General features: G+C 45.7%; 1 protein-coding gene across 1 annotated transcript in view; it reads right to left on the minus strand.

Moving 5' to 3' along the window:
* LOC142570714 (ABC transporter G family member 20-like) overlaps window positions 1-15,623 on the minus strand; it is a 54,461-nt gene extending 38,838 nt beyond the window's left edge. Inside the window, exons 1-3 of the mRNA XM_075679060.1 lie at window positions 15,539-15,623; window positions 9,058-9,200; window positions 6,705-6,775 (exon numbers count right to left, since the gene is read on the minus strand). Coding sequence (XP_075535175.1) covers window positions 6,705-6,775; window positions 9,058-9,200; window positions 15,539-15,623 — 299 coding nt within the window. The remainder of the gene's footprint in view (window positions 1-6,704; window positions 6,776-9,057; window positions 9,201-15,538) is intronic.
* Between the last annotated feature and the right edge of the window lie 6,748 nt (window positions 15,624-22,371).

Here is a 22,371-nt window from a genome sequence, read left to right on the forward strand (position 1 = left end):
CTTCTCACCAGTCTGCGCCAACTACCTTCTTGTTCTGTTAGCACTGCGTCCAGAAGTACTGCACGCCCTACATGATGATCCAACCGCTGGGCACCACGGATTCTTCCGGACGCTGTCGAGGATACAGGAAAGGTATTACTAGCCACGTCTAACCGCCGACGTCACCCGTTACGTCAAGACATGCCGAGACTGTCAGCGACGCAAGACATCACCGACAAGGACAGCAGGATTACTACAGCCGATCGAAACTCCCTGCCGACCGTTTCAGCAGATAGGTAGGTATTTGTTGAGACCGTTTCCGACGTCAACATACGGAAATAAGTGGATCGTCGTGGCGACGGACTATCTCACCCGCTTCGCTGAAACTAAAGCTCCACCGAAAGGCAGCGCAGCCGAAGTGGCGAAATTTTTCGTCGAGACCATCCTGCTGCGACATTGTGCTCCAGAAGTCCTCATCACCGACAGAGGAACGGCCTTTACAGCAGAGCTCACGCAAGCCATTCTGCAATACAGCCGGACAAGCGACCGGAGGACAACTGCTTACCACCCGCAGACGAATGGCCTCACGGAGGCCTGAACAAAACCTTCGCCGACATGCTAGCAATGTACGTCGACGTCGAGCACAAGACATTGGACGCGGTCCTGCCCTACGTAACGTTTGCTTACAACTCGGCGGTGCAAGAAACAACACAGGTCACGCCGTTCATGCTGGTTTACGGCAGAAATACGACGACAACTCTCAACGCCATGCTGCTGCACGTCTGCGACGAAGAGAATCTTGAAGTCGCCACCTTTCTTCAGCGCGCCGAAGCCGACACTACAGCCTACACTACAACCTCCGACGAAGCTTCGTCGAGTACCAGCCCGGCGACCGTGTTTGGGTATGGACCTCGATACGCCGACAAGGACTGAGTGAGAAACTATTTCGACGCTATTTCGGGCCCTACAAGGTCACTGGACGTATTTTCGCACTTGACTATGAGGTCGTGCCAGACGGCATTTCGCATTCACAGCGGCGCCGCGCACGATCTGAAGTGGTCCACGTGCTGCGTCTTAAACCATTTTACGGACGCTAACGAACTTCCTTATTTTGTTGTTCTCTTTGCTACCGGTGTTTATTACTTTCGTTTGCAGCATCGGGTCGATGCTCTTTTAAGCGGGGGGGGGGGGGGGGGAGGGGGGTATTGAAATGTGTACCTGTTTGTCTTTATCGGGCGACACGTTTCACCGCCTAACAAATGTTATTGCACAGCGCAGGACGCGCCTGCATGCATCGGAACTTTCTGAAATGTTATTGATGCTTCTATCCGCTGTCTTAGTCCGAACCTTGTTTAATATGATTGCATGTGTGCGTGACGTGAATAATGTAGAACTTTGTGGAAAGCACGCGGGACCCAGCGATTACTCTGGAACATTCGACGACTGATGTATAAAAGCCGACGCGCTTGACCCGCTGATCAGATTTTCGACGATCGCCGACTGTGTTCGCCGTTATCGTAGTGCTTTAAGTGTAGCCTGCCTTTGTGGGTGGGCACAGGTTCGCCCAATAAAAGCCAGTTTTGTCTTTCACAGTATTGCTACTGTGTTCTTTAACGTCACTACCACGTGACAATACCATCCCTTTTGCTACGTGCGAATTTGTCGAAATGGTTCACCACAGGCCCGCACTAAATTGATGGAAGTGCTGCCAAACCGTAGAAGTGTGTCCGCACAGAAGCGAAACGTTGAGCACAGCGTAGTTGAAAGCAAAACATATCTCGACCCGCGAGGAGCCGCGCCAAAACTCGAAAAAGCGCCCGTATAACGATGTGGCGCCAACGGCAGACGCTACGACTCAGTGCGCATAACTCGTGTAATGCAGCGAGCAGATAACACGGCTTTCGCTTTTCTCATTTCTCATTTCTTGTTGAAGGAAGGGTGCAGCGATAGAGCAGATACTGCACTTGAATTCTGTGAACTGGCACTGTGCTGCACCCGCACTGTACCGCAATGCCATTAGTGCAGAACGTGTAGCCAAATCGCAGGGACCTTCTGCAAGGCGTTCATGAGCTAAAAACTAAAGCCAGGTGTCGCAAGCATAGGAACGGTATACGTGACAGCGAAAAATATCTCATGAAAGGTAAGCCACTTTGCGCGTGATTTGCGGAAGACTATATATTCTGGCATTACAAGCACTGTAGAGCGCTAGGCGCGACGTAGAAAATAAATTTGTTTGTGTGTGCACCGATCGTATTCGCGTGATAAAAGAAATAACAGCTGAATGCATCACTCAGCCGTCTCTACATATCGGAATATGGTGTAATTGTAAACGACATACTGGCGTTGTTAAGTGCTTGTGTAAACGCATTCATCACAGGAAACGTAGGTTCCGCCTGGCTATTCAGTATTGCATGCAGCATTCGCTTCTAATATCGGAGCACCACGTAGTACAATATTTTTCAATCGTTAACTGCTTCTCATTTGAAAAATCAAAACAAGCTGGCCCTCCTCCTGTGACCCCCCTTACCCCTAAAAGAAAACAAGTTAATAAATACATTTTTAAAGTAATCCTTATTTAGTGCCCGACTTCCGATTCGCCTGATGCCGTATACGTCAAAAGTAAAATGGCTCTCATTAGGCAGCTACTGAAATGACGCGAATGAACTTCATTGCGTTTGGGAGAGAAAGAAAGAGAGAGGGCCTTTAATATGTTGAAAGTAGAACTGGGGGCAGGGGACCTCAATTACTTCGAAACTATTCACAAAAGTCCCATAACTCGAGACAACCAACATCGGGACAAAGTTTAAAGTATGTAGCTGCACCGCAAGAACAGATATATTGCATTGAGAAAAGCAAGAGCGCATAAAGTTAAAAGACAAAGACAGAGACGAAGCTGAACACCACAGCGCTCTACTTCTAACAATTTTACTTGGAAACTGCGTTGCATTTGTAAACAGTATGATATTATTTATCAGGCGATCACACACGCCCAGGGGTTCTAATAATGAAAAAGAACGATGAATGAAACCTGCCATCTGCATATATTATGAATGTAGTCAAGTTTTCTTCTCTTTTTCTCAGTGACACAGATTATCTATGCCACTAGATGATTGTGTCTTGTTTAAAGAAATGACCCACACTAGTGACCAAGATGACCTGAATGATAGCCTCAGTAAAATTCTTTATTGGTTCACTCAGTGGGGCATGACCTTGAATTCTGAAAACAACGTGTTTCTTTCCATTTGCCGCAAGAAAACATGTCTCTCTTATAATTATATGCTAGGCTCCTCTGCGCTTAAACAAGTCACTAATTATAAATATGTAGGCGCGCCACCCTTTGCAGCAACCTGTCATGGAACCTTCATGTGCAAAATACATATCTTTCTCTGCCTTCCGTAAATTGAGCTTTCTCAAATACAAGCTTAAACACGCCCTATTCTCTGTTAAACTGCTCGCTTATTACTGCCTAATTCTACCGAAGCTCAAGTACACCTCTGTTATTTGGGATCCCTACACTCAATGTAACGCAAATAAACTTGAACGAATCCAAAGACACGCTATCCGGTTTGTTTACAACAAATTTTCAGCCTTCGACTCTGCAACTGTACTAATGAGGTCTAATACTATTACAACACTTGACTCGCGTCGACAAAATTTACGGCTCGAGTTTGTTTCTCAGTTACGTAATAACAAACTGGCACACGACCCGGAAATATGTGTAAGTCCACTAATAACGAGACCTACTCGCCAACACCAAAATGCTCTAGCCCCCTATTTTGCCTGAACCGACCTGTTTAAGTACTATTTCTTTCCACGCATCCTTACTGACTGGAATGACTTGCCTTTATAAAAGTTGTATCACCATTATTTACTTTTTGTATCGGTATTATTGCTGTATTGTTGCAACATTTTGTAGTACTAGCATTGTTTGCAAAGATCAGATGGTATTGACCCCAGCTAGAACTCCAAAGACCAGATAGAATTGACTGGGCTGTTAAAGTGGATAAACAAGAAGATGAGTAACATAACAAAATGTAACGTCGGATAGATTTAGCCATCAGTAAAAAGTGAAGACAGCATGAAATCAGTAAAAAGGAAGCAACGTTAGAAAGAACAAGATGTATGCAGTGTAAGATAAGCAGAGCAATGTCATAAATGATTTCGATGGCTAAATAAAGACATCATAGGGATTACACCCAGAGAAGTCAAGTAAGCTTGTTTGGAAGCAGTGATGAACAAAACACAGATGTTCCACGTGTAACTAGTGGTGATATTAGACGGACTCTTTGAAAGATAAGCGCCAGAGAAAAGCAGCAGGAGAAGATAGGATTATAGCTGATTCGATAAAAGATGGAGGGCATGATACACTCGACATGCTCGCTACCTTTCATTTTCCATTCTTCATGCCTTCAAGTCTACAAGAGACCTGGAAGAATGACGGCGTCATATTAATCCATAAGAAGGGAGACGTTAAGACCTGAAAAATTATAAGCTCATAAGCATAGTTTCAGCAGCGTGCAAAATGTAGTTTAATGTATTTCCCAATATGAATCAGGGCAGCATCTGACTTCATTCAAAGTGTTGGCCAGACCGAATTTGAGAAGGACATTCAACATTCCATGTCATCCAGCAGGTACTTCAGAAATCTTCGAAACACTACAGCTGTACAAATGGCTTTCATAGGTTACAAAAAGGCATTCAATTCAGTAGATATACCAGCAGTAATAGCGGCACTGAATAATAAATGAGTGAAGGAAGTATACGTGAATAACTTAGCAAATACCTAAACAGATCCAACAGCTGCCTTATTCTTTCGCAAGTGGAAAACTACCAATCTAAAAATGGATCAGGCAAACAGACACAATGTTTCCAACGTTATTACCTGCATGCTTAAATGTAGTCAAGCAATTAGACTAGAAGGATTAGGAGGCGAGGATAAACGATGAATATCCCAGCAACGTGCGCTTTGCAGATGGCATTGTGCTGTCCATCAACGCTCGCTAGTACTTGCGACAAATTATTGAGTACTTCAACCGACTAAGTGTAAATGGCGTGCCGAAGATAACGTGCACAAGACCAAGGTAACGTTCAGTAGCCGGGCAAGCGAACGGCGATTCATGATTGGCAGTCAAACTCTAAAATTTGTGCTTTACTACGTTTATTTAGGCCAATTAGAACGGAGGATTCTCATCAAGAGAAATAAATTTACAGAAGAAATAAATTGTGGTACAGCGTATACGGCAAATATTACCAAATAATGACCCGTAGCTAACCGCTAGCCTTGAATAAAGAAGCGTGCAATTGGTGAATTCTGCCAGTGCTAGCACATGAGGCAGGTGATATTGTAGTTGACATTAGGAGTAATAAATGCTGTTGGGCAAGCCATATACTATTACTGCTAGAGGTCTACTAGAGTTCCAGAATTGGTACCAAAAGAAAAAGAATTATGGGGTTTTACGTGCCAAAACCACGATCTGATTATGAGGCACGGTGCCAAAAGAAGCGAAGCGCAATCGAGGACGACCGGATAAGGTAGGGGGAGGGGGTAGAAAAAATTAGGTAATTCGCATCCATTAGACCAAATTAGCTAGCGCAAGACACAGGTAATTGAAGATCGCAGACTTCGTATTCCAGTTTACATAATTAGGTTGGTTATAATTGTGATGGTACAGAAGTATAGACAGGTGGAGGCACCGCAATGACTCTTTATGTGCGTGCACTTGCTCTGCCTATATGACACAAAAATATTTTGTAAAAATATCACTTGTGTCACACGTGCCAGTTAGTCCAGCTCTGCCTCTTCCTACAGAAACTTGAGAATACGGAGAAACTGCTAGCATTCGCGTTAGCAAAGTGTCACCTCTCAACCACCTGTGATGGTTGCAATGAAGTGAACTGTGCCGCGCTAGATCACGAAGCATTAAATTTTCATCTTCTGCAAACAGGAACTGAACCGAAACAAAAACGAAGTACGTTGAACGCTAGCAATAACCGACACTGCTACTGTTTTCGATTAGATACCCTGCTAGTACTACCACTATACCAAAAAAAAAAAGACTAGATTGAGATTTTTACATGCGGATTTAGCGCTGCTGTGCACGTTTCGCCAAAACCTATTTTTCATGCTTCATATTATTTTTATTAAAACACAGGACATCTGAAGAAAGAATATCCTGAAGAACTAGCACAACTAAAGAAACTTGGGTGGGATTATTAAATAATATTTAACCAGCCTAAATACAGGCTTAAGGACGCAGGACTGGAACGAAAGGCATCGAGGACACTCAAAAAGTGACGGGAGCAGTTGCAAGCGATTGTGTGTCCTTTTTGTTTCTCCTTTTCTGTATTTTGTTTTCTTTCTTTCTCTCTGTGTGCGTGTGCGTGTGTGTGTGTGTGTGTGTGTGTGTGTGTGTGTGTGTGTGTGTGTGTGTGTGTGTGTGTGTGTGTGTGTGTGTGTGTGTGTGTGTGTGTGTGTGTGTGTGTGTGTGTGTGTGTGTGTGTGTGTGTGTGTGTGTGTGTGTGTGTGTTGAAAGCTCTCATTCTGAGCTCTCACATTTTTTTCCGCTGGGCGCCATGCCTACATAGACATGTAGTGTAGGCGAATAAATTACACGCACGAGAAAGCTCACTATTATATCCTAATAACAATCGGTGCTGTCTTTCTTTTCTTCTAATGCGATATACTCAGGCAGGCAGGACGACCAACATGACAGGCGCAGGCTTACCAGGCGATAATTCCGGGGCTCATGAATTCCCGGAAAGTGAAGTCGAAGGCTTGGTAGAACGGATCGGAAATCTGCGCGCCAGTAAGGCATAACGTCGTCACAGGAGAGGCACATGAAGAATAAGAACGAAGCAGTTGAGACGCAAAACTTCGCTGCGTCGACGTCACGCGGCAACTGCTGTAATGGGAGAGCCTGCGCATGCGCTGTCAAGTTTTAGGATACACCATAGCGTTTATGCGCCTATGACATGCTCAGGTACTCTTTGGTGCAAATTAGCGAAGCAGCCCTAACATATCAGGTAAATGTGGAACGCAGGTACTGCCGCTCCTGCCAGTTCTCGGTGCTGGTGCTATTAAAATGCACGTTCTGCGAAATATGTTTTACCGTGATAACTGGTTAAGCGCAATAGGTGGCCGGATTTTTTTTTTTTTTGCAAGTAAAATACTTAGGGAAGTTTTACGTCACGCTGTTTCGCCAACTTTGAATCTTTGTGATGAACGAACGCGAAGAAATACTGGAAGAAGAAACGGTAGCCATTTAGAATAGAGTCGGAGATCCGAAGGTATGAACTCCAATTTTTTAACAGTTTTACAAAGTCGTAAATGACATGAGTCGCATGGACTAACTGATGAGTTATACAACGCTCGGCCACAAAATGTAAAAAAAGGAATCGGTACGGAGCAACTGGGAGTGTTTCGAAAACGCCAATTGAATAAGCAGGCCCTGCAGAAACAGGCACTGAAATCAAGGCAGCAGCGAGAACATGTTCTGTAACAGCTTATCACAGTAAATGAGTCAATGTAGCAAAGGAGCGGAGTTGCCATTATTTTCTCATCAATGATTTTGAGTAAACGTAACTGTCGCTCAATGACATTGTGAGCTAGCACCATTCGCGATTATGGCGGCGGCAGTGACGTCGGCATGGCAACAATTCATAATAATGAACATATACGAAATGTGCATATACTGGGTGCTCCAAGGTGTGTGAGGACAAGGCTTTCATTGTGCATACAGACTAGGGCTAGCATTTAGTAGGCTTACGCACTTAACTTAGTCCTCGCCAACCACTCCGCCACCAATCTAGCACATTTATTCCAACATATCAGCTTCCATTCTGACACGGGAGATCAAGCCGAACGTTTTCCTAGTCGGTTGTCCTAGACAGCGATTCGGACATCACCAGTATATGCAATGTCGCCAAATCCTTTCCTTGTTTTGTCTGCGTGTAAGAGAGAGAGCACTCTAGAGCCAATTAAGTGTGACAAATAGAAATAAGTGCTGCCAGTTGGGAGTCTCCGTTCACGCGGTTGAGTTTCTCCGGCAGCTGGAGCGAGCGAGAAACCTGAAAAGCGAATTATGGCCACCGCCGATCAGCTGCTTCAAGTCGCAGAGCCGGCAGCCAAGCCTTCTAGGCCAGATTTCACTAGGTGCCACCCCTAATTAACAGATTTACTTGCTTCCATAAGGACCCCGTGGCCAAAATAGTGGCTTCCTGTGAACTATTCGGCCAAGTCTCCCTTCAATGCGCAGTACCTAGTTCCCAACATAAATCTCCTACGCTGCTATGTATGGGCAGCGTCACTGAGAGTTATACTAACTAGCAGCCACACAGCACTGAAAACTCGCTTAAGAATGCGAATGGGAAAGCGCTGCCCATAATCGACAGCGACCATTTGATCTTCGCGTGCAGCCGTTATCGAAACCGAGCACAATCAGTTACGCGTTACGCACAACAAGTGTTGCTTAGAAAACGGGATCTACGTTGGGAGACCGACGTACAGAATATATGGCAAGATTCATAGGCTCAAAATGACGCTATTAAATAAGTTGTATTTGAGTGTATAGAGCACTTCACTCCTTTATTAACTCATCCATATAAATGTCTCGAAGTCAGCATGCGATAACAGAAACACGCCAATAAGTCGCGAGAAATTTCAAGCGCTAACCACGATGCATCAGTGCAACGTGATTCTCACAGGTATGAGGCGATTCAGCGCCGTATTTCCCTTTAGAGAGCGAAAATTTCGTGGCAACATGCACTATGCCTATTGTGGCTAAAAAAGAATCAGCTGCGGGCACGGGCCACGATGGCAAACTCTACATACTGCACTGAACTTGCAGCCCACATTACGCACTCAATCAGAAATGACGCGGAGCAAAAGAATGCGCAAGGATGACATATATATATATATATATATATATATATATATATATATATATATATATATATATATATATATATATATATATATATATATATATATATATATATATTGATAAAAGCGCCCTCGTTTCTCTGTCTTTTGCATACCACGACCAGGGTACGTAACCGCAACGGCAAGTGGATGCTTGCCTTGAGCATCTCGATGGAGAGGCTCCGGTTGATCAACGTCCTGGTGACGAAATATAACACCTGCTCGTTGGCCCGATGCAGCTCCTTGATGATGGCGTTTCGGATCGTGTAGTCTGCGCCGTTGGACAGCGGATCGGTCACCACTGAGAAAACTCACAGAGCGCACAACTCTCACACCCGGTGCGCCCATGCGATTTACGGGAGCGCTACGGGTCTTCATGTAGAATCTCATATGTGACCACCTGATCCAGGGGTTATTCGTGTATTTACCTACATCCTCACATCGCATTATTAAGGGGGAACGGGGTGAAATAGTTCGTAACATAGCACAAACAAAAATACATTCGTGTACAAGATGCAAAAATGTTAAGAGCTACGCAAATTGTGCAATACCTAAGAAGCTACTCACAAATGTGTTCCAGACAGTTCTAGACATTGGGTAAAAACAATTCGGACGGTTATGCGGCATATGAGTGCTTCCGGTGACGAATTAAAGAAGTAGGTCCTCTCAGCATTCGCTTCAACTTGTGAAGTGCACCCTCGCGCCGCGGCGGGACAAATTTCTTGCGTTCAACAGGCGGGGCGCCGGCCAGCGGATGTGCCTTCTCCCTCCTTTTTTAGCGTAAACCAGGGTACAGGTAGAAAGTAAGAACGCATACAGAGCGGCTGGACGAAACGTCTTCGTTTTCTATATGAATGCGCAAGCAGAAAAGCCTGTACACATGCCGCATGCATATTCACTAAATATGATGCACGCCCACTGTGTGTGGTTGCCGCAGTGGAATCCACCTAACCGCTTCTTTTATTACTTCTTTCTTTCTCTCCACCACGTCGAGAAAAACTGCTAAAACAAGGATTACATAATGCCTGGTAAAAATTGGCGGAGGCTCACAACACGAGCCAAGTCGAAAGACTAAAGCCTACCACTGCCAGTAGAACTCTCCTCAGAAGTCTTGGATACCCTCTAGAGGAAGAAAACAACAGCCCACAACACGCACCCCCGACCTTGAGAGCAAGGACACAGGTAGCACTCGTACCAAGGAAGGTGCACCCAGATTACGACAAAGAGACAACGAGAGCCACCGCACCACAAAAAAAAAATGCTAGGCAAAGACAGCAACGAAGCAGAAATAAGGTACACGGACGCCGAAAGATACAAGGCAGGGAGGTATGTTGCCTACGTAACCAACAAGCATAACTAAGAGATAGCTGCTGCATCAGTGGCTGCTAGGGACATTAAGGTAGCCGAACAGGTCGACAAATGGCCGTATGGACATGCCGATGCGATGTGCCTGTCATGGTCGTAATAAATTCGCAGGCAGCCTGTCGCCATTTCCGGGCAGGAAGTATTAGCAAGACCGCAGTCAACATCAAGAACCAAGAAATCCCTCATACCTATGTTGTCTGAACCTCGCTACACGCATCCTTGGTGAGAAGCCAAGCGGCTCGTGTCATCGCCTGAGAACTGGTACGCCGGGCAACCCCACCACGACATCGTCTACCGTCAGATCAAGACGAAAGGATACAAATACTACAACATGCTGGAACATTCTACGAAGAACAAGTGGAAAGACCCGCTACCACACTGCAGGCTTAGCAGAGAAGAAGCCGTCATACTGCGCCGACACGCGGTGTACCCCCCCAACATTTACAAGAGACTGCCAGTTCGGCAATACACCAAACACCGTTCACCATACCGTCTGGGAATGCAAAAAGAACCCGCGGGCAACGCCCATCCAAACACCAACAAAAGACGGGAGGCCCAGCTGACTAACCCAAGTACCAGCTACGAATGGCGAGCGGGGCTAGGCTATAGGCAGGAAGCCATGCGTCTACCTGGGATAAGGTGGCCGCCCGCCTTCGGACATCAATAGCTTGGTGTCCGAAATAACGTCCGTTCAGTCACACGTTTTCAAGGCAAAAACCTTAGATCGCTATGTTTCAAGGTCGCGTTGTGAGGCGCCGAGAGTCGGTGCGCTGGTGCCACTGCGCACGCGTTCGTCGTCTTCCAGATCACTGATACATCGATGCCGCTAATCATGCCAAAAATAAGGCTGAGTTAATTTATATAGACTTAAATAAGGCATTCGAACCCACGACCTTTGGTGGGAGCGGAAACCACAACCTGTCGCATTCATTAGGGCGAAGTTTGTTAAAACACTCGAACCCACGACCTTTAATGGGAGAAAACAATAAGAAGCTACAACGCGTTGTAAGGCGAAAGTAAAGTAATTTAATGGATGGTCTCTCGAGCATGCACGCTTTCGCCTTCGCCCTCTCAGGGGTATGCTAAAATGACAGATTTTTTTTTCCTTTGTGCAAAAGACAATGAAATATATTCTTGTTTACGTCGTCTGCAAAACAGCAACCAATTTCAGCTCAATACAGCGATAACGTGAATTCTTAGCTAGCGGCGGCACTTGCGCATGCATTTGAGGCGCGATATTTGCCTTTCGCTGCCAGCAATTCCGCCTACGTATTTCGTTTCTCTTTGTTTTAGTTGGAGCGCATTTTCTCACATCGCCTGCGGAAGCTCACGCAATTTGGTATTTTCCGTAGACATTATGAAGAGGCGGACATTACTTGACAGGCAAATTGAAATAGCCATGTAGCTAACTAAAGATATACACTAATAACATTTTTTTTAATTATTCACTCGTTCAAATTGCGAAATTGAAACTGAGACGTAGTGAAGTCATCTATGCCTAGCAGAAATCCTGAGACTCGCATGAGTTTCAAAACATTCCTCCCCCAAATATTATAAAATATGCGTTGGCATCGATCTTATAACCGTTCAGAAGTCTTAGAGGGAGGCTCTTTCGAAACTTTATAGGAACGCTAATATATTTTGTAACATCATTTGGAGATGCCGATGTCGAAGAGAGAGAGAGAGAGGGTGGAGCAAGCAGAGTAAGAGCAGAGAGAACAAAGTTGGTACTTGTTTTTATTTATTTATTTATCTATCACAGCACCCACAGCGCCAGTTTGGCATTACAGTGGGGGGTAGAAGTACATATATCATTGACAAAAAGCAGTTAATATAGAACACATGAAAAAAAAGTTACAGATCTGGGCAAATCGCCGACACAAAAAAAAAAGAAGAAACAAAGAAGCGGAGCATAACCGTACATGCGCGAAGTGAAACAAAGCGGTTCTGTTGACGCAAGCACAAAGTACAGAGAAAAAAAAATTGCAAGTCATACGGCTGAAGCAAAGGCATCACTTGAAGATAGCGATACAACATCGCTGGGTAACCTGTTCCACTTGTGATTTGCGATTTCCGCTAAGCAGACATGACTTCTCAACGGCTTAATTTCGCAATTTAGTTATGTAATAAAAAAAGTGCACAATTAATATGTTATTAGTGCCTCGTTTCCATTATAGCAACCTTGATATTTCGGTTCACAATTCAACTAATAGCTGCCTTTTGAGATGACAGATTTGAACAAAACGATTTGAAACAGTGTTATAAAAGTAAAAAAAAAATAAATATAAGCTGCAGAAATTCTGGGAATTGTCTACTAACGCGTAATGACTTCGTTCTTGCCCACTTTTACCTACTTCCTTTTTCTGGCTTATGCGCGTCTATCCATGGCCTTTACGGTGGCAATGAATCCTTAGGCCTTAGTAGACAATTGTCAGGTTTTTCTCTCCGCATCCGGCCCCGTCAGTGCAATCGTCTAATTGGGACGGAACGCCCGGAACCACCGCGCTTCAACTGAGCAGGGCGTTCGAAAGGGCACACCAGCTGCCGCCGTAGCGCGTGAGGCGTTTTGTGAGAGGAGAGTGTATGGCCGCGATGGGGCCCACGTTCCTCGTCGCAGTCACTCCCTCGCTCTCTGTCACCCTCGCTGTGACTCTCGCAAGCCTGCGCTATGCTGGCGCTCCTTGTCCACGCAAAGTCTCGCCTGCATTCTGACTGCGATTCGGTAACGCCCAGTGCAAACTAACCTAGCGTCTCAATGCGCTCGCTTGCCCGCGAGGTGTTCACAACTCGAAGGATGCTCAGCATTCTTCAATTTGACATCCGGCCACCCCAATACCTCAAGTTGGCCCACCTCCAGATTTCAATGTGGCCCACCCCTAAATTTCAGTTGGCCCATGTCCAAATTTGAAATTGGCCCACCCCCAAATTTTAAGTTGGCCCACCCCACATTTCATGTTGGCGTACCCTCAAATTTCAAGTTGGCCCACCCAAAAATTTAAGTTGGCGCACGCACAAATTTCAAGTTGGTCCACACCCAAATTTCAGTTGACCCGCTTCCAAATTTCAAGTTGATCCGACCCCAAATTTCAGTTGGCCCTACATAAGCTTCGCCATGCATCTTCGAAGGAGTCCCTCGTATCTCTACGAGTATTCTCTTTTTTTTTCATTTTATTTTTGCTTTAATATTTTTATCGCCTAAAAGTTTACAATCATCTACATTTACACTACCATAACGATTACACGTCTGTGTAAATACGCTTTTTCTTCTTGCGGATACAAGGCATTACACTTTTCACGCGACACGGTTAGGGAGCTCGCCAAAGAATGCTTGCTCATTAAAGCGCGGTATATTGCAAACCTGCCTGAAGTTAATCATGGGATGTGGTATCACAAAGCACATATGTCCACTGCACCGCAGGCTTTATTTAAGTACTTGACCCAGTATTTGACCAGACAAAATTTTGAGGATGCTTAATCTTTGGCTTCAAGTGCGGAACACAATGGCATTCAAAGATCCTTGACTGCTTCTCACGCTTCGAGGCAACTGCAGCTTATGTAACCGTAATGTTTACTGGGAAACGCTGGCGGCGAGCGCTACGCACGCAGGCGAATTTTGTGATAGAAGCGCGGCCTCTTTCGTGGGTCGATCTTGTGTTATTGTTTCGCACTATTGAAATTTCAGTTTGACAACATTTACCATAAAAGGCATACGCGACCGCTGTTTTGTTTCACGACTGTTTGTAGGCTGCCACTCTCAAAATTCCAAGGAAGAGCTTTGTAAAGAATGCAAAACAAGGTATGAGCAACTTTGGTGGTATAAAAACTTTAGTGCCGTATTGAACACATACGGCAGTCATCGCTCACAAGACCCCCGGTGCCGACGCCGGACGCCGTCACCGAATTTTCTACGGCACGAGGCCCTTAAAGCTCTCGCGTTACAAGCAGACATCGCTTCTGGAGCGGTTCGGAAATGCTTTCGCTCTGCAGCTTGACACTTCGTCGCTCACGGGTAGATGCAACAGCCTTTTCGCAACGACTGAATCTTTGTTTTAAAGCGCAGGTTTTGCTAATCGCGTCGAGCCGAGTTTCGCCGTCGCCTGTAATTTGACCTTCATTTGACCGCAGCCGCGCCGTAACCTTGGGAACGCATCACCTGACTTGCCGAGCACCGCCGCCGCCGGCTTGGCGCTCTCCGATGCTGGGTCGCCGCATGACTACGTGACTCACCGCCACGCTCGCCTAGTCAGTGCGAGCTTGGCCACGGATGAGAGCGAGCACATCTGTCTTCTCTGAGCGTTGCGCGGGAGGCTTTGAGGCGTCGTCGCCAAGAAGGCGCCTGACCACCCCGCGGATATCGCCCGGCGAGCTGCTTCACTGGAGAGGACCAAGAATGCAACAGGCGGCGCACCGTCGAGACCAACGTAGCGACCGCTTTCGCGCCCCGTCCATTTGTGCTTCGACGCTGCGCATGGTCGCGACATCTCTTTTTCTTTAAATATGGGGTTTTACGTGCCAAAACCACTTTCTGATTATGAGGCACGCCGTATTGGAGGACTCCGAACATTTCGACCACCTGAGGTTCTTTAACGTGCACCTAAATCTAAGCACACGGGTGTTTTCGCATTTCGCCCCATCGAAATGCGGCCGCCGTGGCCGGGATTCGATCCCGCGACCTCGTGCTCAGCAGCCCAACACCATAGCCACTGAGCAACCACGGCGGGTTCGGCATCTCTTTGCATGTCTAGGACTTGCGCTTTCCCTGTGGCGGAACAGGCGTCGCTAAGTCGAACAATGCGTGTCTACCCAAGCTATAGTCACAGTCGTGTCTAGACACCGACCTAGGCACAGCCTTCATACCTGGCATAGCGATGATTGCATACCAAAGTATAATAATGAAAGCTAACTCAAAGGTTAACCAAGTGCAACCAAGACTTAGCCCGGCTAAACAAACCTTTTGCTTTGCATATACAGCGTTAGCCGAGGTAAGCCACAGCCAGTTTTTTTTCTAATTATTTGGAATGTCTCAATATTTATCAAGATGAGCTGTGAACCACACCGCGGAGGCTTCTTTGCCGTTGCTAACGCTTTCGTTTTCGGCTCGTTCCCCTGCTGCCAACGCAGCAACTGCGCCCTAATTCCATGTCAGGCCAACTACAGCCCCAGTCTTTCCTGCAGTAGCACTCACCCCCAAAAAGCGACCAAACGAACGAACCACCCAAGGAACTAAGAATGAACGAGGGAGCGAAAGAATGAAAGGACGAATGCTTTCTTTACCGAGGGCTCCACTGCCGGCCACGTCTAAACCTCCAGGCACATCAAAGCTCAAGGAGGGGAATACGATGCCGCCAGAGCGAACCATGCCTCTTTACTTCGCGTAATGCTTCGCGTCGACACCACGAACACTCGACACACTTGGCTGCTTCGATCTGGCTCGTGTCAGGGTTGGCGTCTGGCAACACGTGTTGAATGGAATTTCAACCGACCATCTCTCACGCGACCTTGTTCGTCGAAATGAGGCGTGGCTTCTCCTGCGATGGTCGGCGTCCCGCACCACGTGCAGAAAGAACTTTCTCTCACCCGACCTACTTCCACCAGGCCTCGTCGAAATGAAGCGTGACTTCCTAATTCGCCATGACCATTTCGAGTGTCTGCCGGACTGGCACGAGCCCCGTAGTGTACAGGCCTCTTTTGTGCGTGTGCGTGCGTGCGTGCGTGCGTGCGAATTTAGTGATACCCTTTCCTCGAACAAAGTACAGCAGAACTTCCACGAACCCGCAACGCGCAGAAGAGACGGACAGGCGCCTACAATTCCCCGAGCTGAGACAACCTCCTCCTTGCAGCAGGCTCGGTATAACAAGAGGAGGAGGGGCCCTCTTTTTGTGCCGGTCACGTGACGTCGACAGAAGCATAATCCCGCCCACGATTGTAGAGATCCTATTTAAGGGGCTCCGAAATGTACTTTTATTCACTTCATGCTCTTCTCATTTTCTTTCACCAACTTTTGAATAAACCATGCAAGTTTCGCACTAGAAATCGTCTGGCCCTTGCTTGGTCGCCATGGTCTACCGGATGCCTGCAGCCCGCCGACAACGCCACGCTACCCAATAAGTAACGTCGGTCGAGCTTCGATAGGCAGGCGCTGCTACTTCTCGGCAGCAGTACGATACGCTACCCTGGAGTACGCAACACCCGTCGCCCCGCGAGCGGCGGTCAACCAAAGGGTCAGCTATTTGGCTGCTCGTTCGAAAACTACGAGATACTAGAAAACTCCTGTTTTTTATAACTGCCAAATCCTAAGGCGACACAAGGCTGTCACTTAAGGTATTGCCAATGAGTCCGCTAGTAATATTAAGGTATTAGGTGTCACCTAAGGCTGTCACCTAAGGACGCGCGAAATATAAATCACATGGACAGTTTGATTTGACCAGGCGGCTGTGCGCTCTGATTCTAACGTTCTCTATTTGGCGTCGCAATCAACTTTCTTTTCATCATTAGCAGCAGCAGTCTATCTTTGTGTCCTCCGCGGGACGAAGTCCTCTCCCAGCAATCTTTGATTACCCCTGTCTTGCGCTAGCTGATTCGAACTTGTGCCTGCAAATTTCCCTCATTTCGTCGCCCCACCTAATTTTCTGCCGTCCTAGAGTGCAGTGTTATTCGAAAGAACACATATACCGAACGCAGTCGAGGACGCCATTGAGTATGTATGTTCTTTCAAATAAAACTTGTTAATCAGCGCCCAGGCGTTGCGTTTCTTGTCCGATCGCTTAGTGCTGCCGCCAAGTTGCCATTAATGTGCCACGTTAAGCTGCGTTTTCAATCCTGCTGCAAAAAAAAAGAAAGACGGGCTTGATTCCGCCAAAGATGCTCCGCATTAAAATAAATCCGAATACAGTTAAGAACTTTTTACAAGTTGTGAATGCGAAAGCATCCAACTGAACGCCGCTGAGCGGTCCTTCAAGTTACGAAATCCTCGCGGGCAAGCGAGCGCACTGAGACACTTGGCGAACGCCTCCAAGATAGCATCAGGCCGGTGCCCTTCGATGTCTGACGTCATGTTAAATTGCCCGACCGCCTCAGAATCTAAATGGGGCACTTCTGAGTAAGGAGAAATTATTTTGAGGTCGCCGCAACAGAAATTTCGGTCCAAGTATCATGATGTCATAAAGCGCAGTGCACTGACCTGCTATCTAGGAAGCGCTGGTTTAGACCTGCGGATAAGACACTCGGCTTCTCGGCGTGGAGTCGTAGGTTCGTAACTCATTACCGCGAAAATGTTTCCTTTGAAATTTATTCAATTTTTATATGTACATTAATTTCTCGACAGCGATTACCGAGGCAAAGTGAGAACGCAGGCGAGAGCTTGCACGGAACAAGGAACGCGCCTATAACAATGGCTTCCGAGAGTGCGGGTGACGTGGCGTCGCGGCGACGCCCTCTCCCTCCCACGCAACACTTGGCGGGATAATGCGGCAGGCAGCAGGCGAACCCTTTCGTCCGCTCTGCTCCGTCGAGGCACTCACGTGACGTCGCGTCGCAGCCACTGGGAATTTAGGATGCCATCTCGCTGCTAAAGACGCCGCCTTTTTTTGCTCAATGGGCCATTTGATGCTTTCGCATCAAAAATAGAAAGAACGGCCGAGGCTACGCACCGGTTGCGTCCATATAGACGTTGATCGTGCTCAGCATTGCCATTCTGTCGCTTACACGGAAAAGATTTTTCATCCTGCAGAGAAAGCGCATAACAGAAGTGTTGTACGTGCGGCAAGTTATCGCGCTTAGTTTAGACGGACACCGAAGAAATGTAATTAGGGTAATACAGATAGGCAAATCACACTGCTTCAACAATGTCTGCCCAGCTGTTTACAAATAATTGGCAATTGGCAAACCACAAAGAAGAAAAAGAACAAGAACGGGATACCTTCAGGTTCCACTACCAACCCGTAGTGTGCATGGTGGATTTCGACAACATGTGCACCAACGCCAGCGTTCTTAAGCCTCGCAAATTTCCCTTGTCAGTTGGCTCGCGTGTTTAAAAACGCAGTAGTACCGCATGTACACAAGTTAAAGCATGGGCTTAAGAACGTTGGTTCAAGGTACAGCAGTGACGTTCGCTTTAACCTCCGTTTGCTTATTTCTACCCGCTTAAAGTCTATTTTTCCTCCACTGTCCCCAAACTTCAATGCTGTGTAAAAGTCCTCCCCGTTCCATTGAACTGTAGGGCTACGCCCTTTACAGAAAAGTATCAGGAGTTCAGCCGTTTCCTCTTCCTTTCCACACGCACCGCATAACGTGTCTATCCCTTGGTACTTGACTCGATACGTCTTAGTCTGCAGTACTCCTGTCCTACACTCTTAGGCAAAGTTACACCCTTTGGGGTGTATCTCTGCCGCACAGCAATAACCGTCATCTTCCTTGCTTGCGTTTACTTTCTTGAAAACGTCGCGCCCGCTACTTTCCTGTCGGGAATGCTATGTCATGCTGATAACGTGCATGCCGTTCGTTGCTGGAAAGTACCGGGCTCGCCGCGTTAAAGAAAGGAAATGCGGACAAGACAGATGATGATTATCGTTGTGTGGCAAAAGGGTGTAATGTTGCTTAAGAGTGTAGCTTCAAACAACAAAGAGCTTCCCCTAGAATTATCGTACATATATTTTGGCAATTTCCTGCTTGGACCCTCTGCATGTTTCCAGTGCTGATTTCGTCTGCATCACTGTTTTCCACAGACCCCTCTGTTTCTTTAACCTTTTCCTTAACTGATGTTTCTTGGCTTGCTTGCCTGCTGTTGTCCAAACATTTGCGTGAGAATTTCCTGGTTCGCTTCCTCCATTCTGTGTCAACATTCCTCATGTACAAGTAACTGAAGATTTTCCTTGCCCACCGCTTTCCCGCCATTTCTCTCAATCACTCCTCAAATTCTATCGTGCTGCTAGCTGGCCTATATTTCCATGTGCTCCCAAAGCAAGCCTACCTACCCCTCGTTGCTTAATTTCCAACCTTGCGCGAACCTCTGAACTGAACGTGAATGCTGAACGTGAAACTAGGGACCATCACCCCTTTCCAAATCCCTCTCACCTCTTACCTATTGCAATTCCACTGTTTGCTCTTTGTCATTACAGCTGCATTCCTGCTACCTTTAGTCGCTGTATATTTTTCATGTTCCAATAGGTACTCAGCGTCGTTATTTATCCACACGCCAAGATATTTGTACTTGTCCGCTATCTCCAGCGCTACCTCCTGCATCCGATGTTTACTGCGATGATCATCATTAAAAATCATGACTCCAGATTTTTCGTTGCTAAACTTTAAACCTATCTCCCTTTTTACCGCAGACGTCCATCAATACCTGCAAAACTCCTTTGTTGTCTGCCATAAGTACAATGCCGTCCGCGTACATCAGTCCTTGTAACGACTGTTCAATTCATTCTCCTTGCTTGCAGAAAGAAAGGTTTAATCCAAGCCCACTCCTCTCTGATTTAGAGTCTAATCCTTGTAGATACAACATGAACAAAAAAGGTGACAGGGGGCACCCTTGATTAAGCCCCACTGTATCTCTACGCTCAGATATCTTTCTTCTCATTTTATAAGCACCTTGTTATTTTTATAGATATGTTTTTAAAAATTAGTTACTCCATCTTCCACATGTAGTGTACCCAGTATGCTCCAAAAATCCTGTTCGATTACACTGTCGTAGGCTCCCTTGATATCCAGAAGTGCTAGCGATAGGGCCCTGTGTTCCCTTTCTACTGTTTCGATACACTGCGTCAATGAGAACAGATTGTCCTCTAACCTCCTTTGTTTCCGGAACCCATTTTGTAGTTCTCCCTGCGCCTCCTAACCCTCCACTCATGCCTGCACTCTGTCCTTGATAACCTGATTCATCTACAGTCAGTAAAACACTGACGTCACTCTTATGGGACGGTAGTTGTTTATCTAAGCATTGCCCGCCTATCCCTTATATATCATGTATATTATGTTCATTCTGCTTTGTCTCCGCCTATCGGGGTCTTTACCGTTCATTATCGTTTTGCTCATTACCTCTCTTAATGCTTGTTTAGATTTTGGGCCCAGTGTCTGTATTAACATAACTGGAATGCCATCAGGTTCTGTCGACGTGCTACTTGGAACCTTTTTCTCTGCCCTTTCCCACTCACTTTGTTGAAGTGGAGCCACTGCACTAAACGGTATATCCTCGTCTGATAGAGCACATGCAACATTTCTTTGTTTTTTTTTAATTTTTGTCATAATTGTTCTTGTTACTAAAGACAAGGGTAGGAAAAATTTAATTTCTAGGTTCTGTTTTCGAACGAAAAAGAACGATGTTATCAGGAAGGCACGAAAGGCAAGGCTCTGCCTGAATGACATCGGAAAATATGATAACAACCTTCCCATATTTGCCTATGACCATTTGACACCACAAAATAAGGCACTCTTTTCTAAAGCACTGGTGCTGAAAAGGCCAACAACTGGAAGCACTTGTGGACGGACAATTGTCAGATTAAGGCTCGAAAGAATAATGAGAGCCGTATTTGTCGCATTGCGGATGAGTCTGACCTTTCTATATTCAAATAATTGCCTCGATTCTAAAATGTCATTGCCATCCACCATGGATTCTTACCTCTCAACATCTGCGCTGAATAAATTCACGTCGTGCGACAACCATTCAATTATTCACTTCAATGCTCGAAGTCTCCGCAAGCATTTTCATGATTTTCAGCACCTGTTTTCGACACTTAACAAAGCATTTTAAATAGTATGCGTGTCTAAAACCTGGCTTAGTAATGATGACAAAGACCTATTCTGCTTTAACTCATGCACTTCTGAGTATTCTCACAGAGAAACGAGTAATCACTGCGGTTCAGCTATATTTGTCTCTCATCTAACATTCCATATAAACGACGGCCTGACTTCGAGTTGAATATTACTAAATGTGAATCTGTGTTTGTTGAATTTGATTCCCCCATCTTCAGTATAAACAGAAGGAACTTAGTGCTTGGCTGCATTTATCGCTCACCTTCTTCTCTAGTTACTGACTTCTGTAGTGCCCTTGATCAAACCATGGAAAAAATATCATGCGCTAATTGTAACGCAATAATCAAGGGCGATATCAACATTAACCTCATAGATACGAATTTATCTAATTCTTCTAGTTATTCAAGCATCTTCCATAGTTTTGGATATGAATGTTTAATTTCTCTCTCTACTCGTTGTCCTAACATTGCCGATGGCACCTTAATTGATCACGCATTATCGAACTTAACAGATCCACCTGAGGCTGGAATTACTGCCACCGATATTACCGATCACTATCCTATCATTCTACGCCGGCGGAATCACTCAGCCTTATCTAACACGTCATTTTACAGAGTTATATTGACATATTGACAAAGAGATGTTCCTCGCTAGCTTAACTAAAGCTGACTAGTCGGAAGTTGTATCATCTAATGAACCTCAAGAAGCTTTTTCGCAGTTTTTGACGACACTATCAACGCATTTCAACTGCCGCTCTCATAAAATAAAATGCAGAAAAAAGGTATCTTCGACAGAAAATCCGTGGCTTACAGATAGCCTTCTGAAAGCAATGCGGTCACGTGAAAACTCGTATAAGAAAACAAAGCAACCTTTCAATACCAAATTACTTGCCCGTTATAAAAAATTTTCTAACGCACTTTCTGCAAAGCTGAGAAGTGCGAAGAGAAATTATAACGAACAAAAAATTGTAGAATGTGGTAATAACACTAGAATAAAGTGGTAAACGGTTAACACCTTTTTAAACTGTAACTCTCAGAACGTCATTTCGAGAATCATTCACAATGACATGGTATACACTAATCCGCTTGATATTGCAAATGACTTTTGTGATGCTTTCTTCAATAACACTTCTGATTCCGCGTCATGCTGTAACATGTCCTTTAAGCGCTTACCTCATTCATTTTTTTTTCCTTTTTCCAACAACACCCGATGAAGTAATTTTAGTAATTAAAACCCTTAAAGCCACTAGTGCTGGCGTAGATAATATTAATGCCTACCACATTAAAATGATCGCGGAACATATCGCTAACGTCCTCTCAGCTATCATTAATCTGATTTTTAAAACTGGTATTTTTCCA

The sequence above is a fragment of the Dermacentor variabilis genome, chromosome 2 (assembly GCF_050947875.1).
Source record: "Dermacentor variabilis isolate Ectoservices chromosome 2, ASM5094787v1, whole genome shotgun sequence".
Taxonomy (NCBI): domain Eukaryota; kingdom Metazoa; phylum Arthropoda; class Arachnida; order Ixodida; family Ixodidae; genus Dermacentor; species Dermacentor variabilis.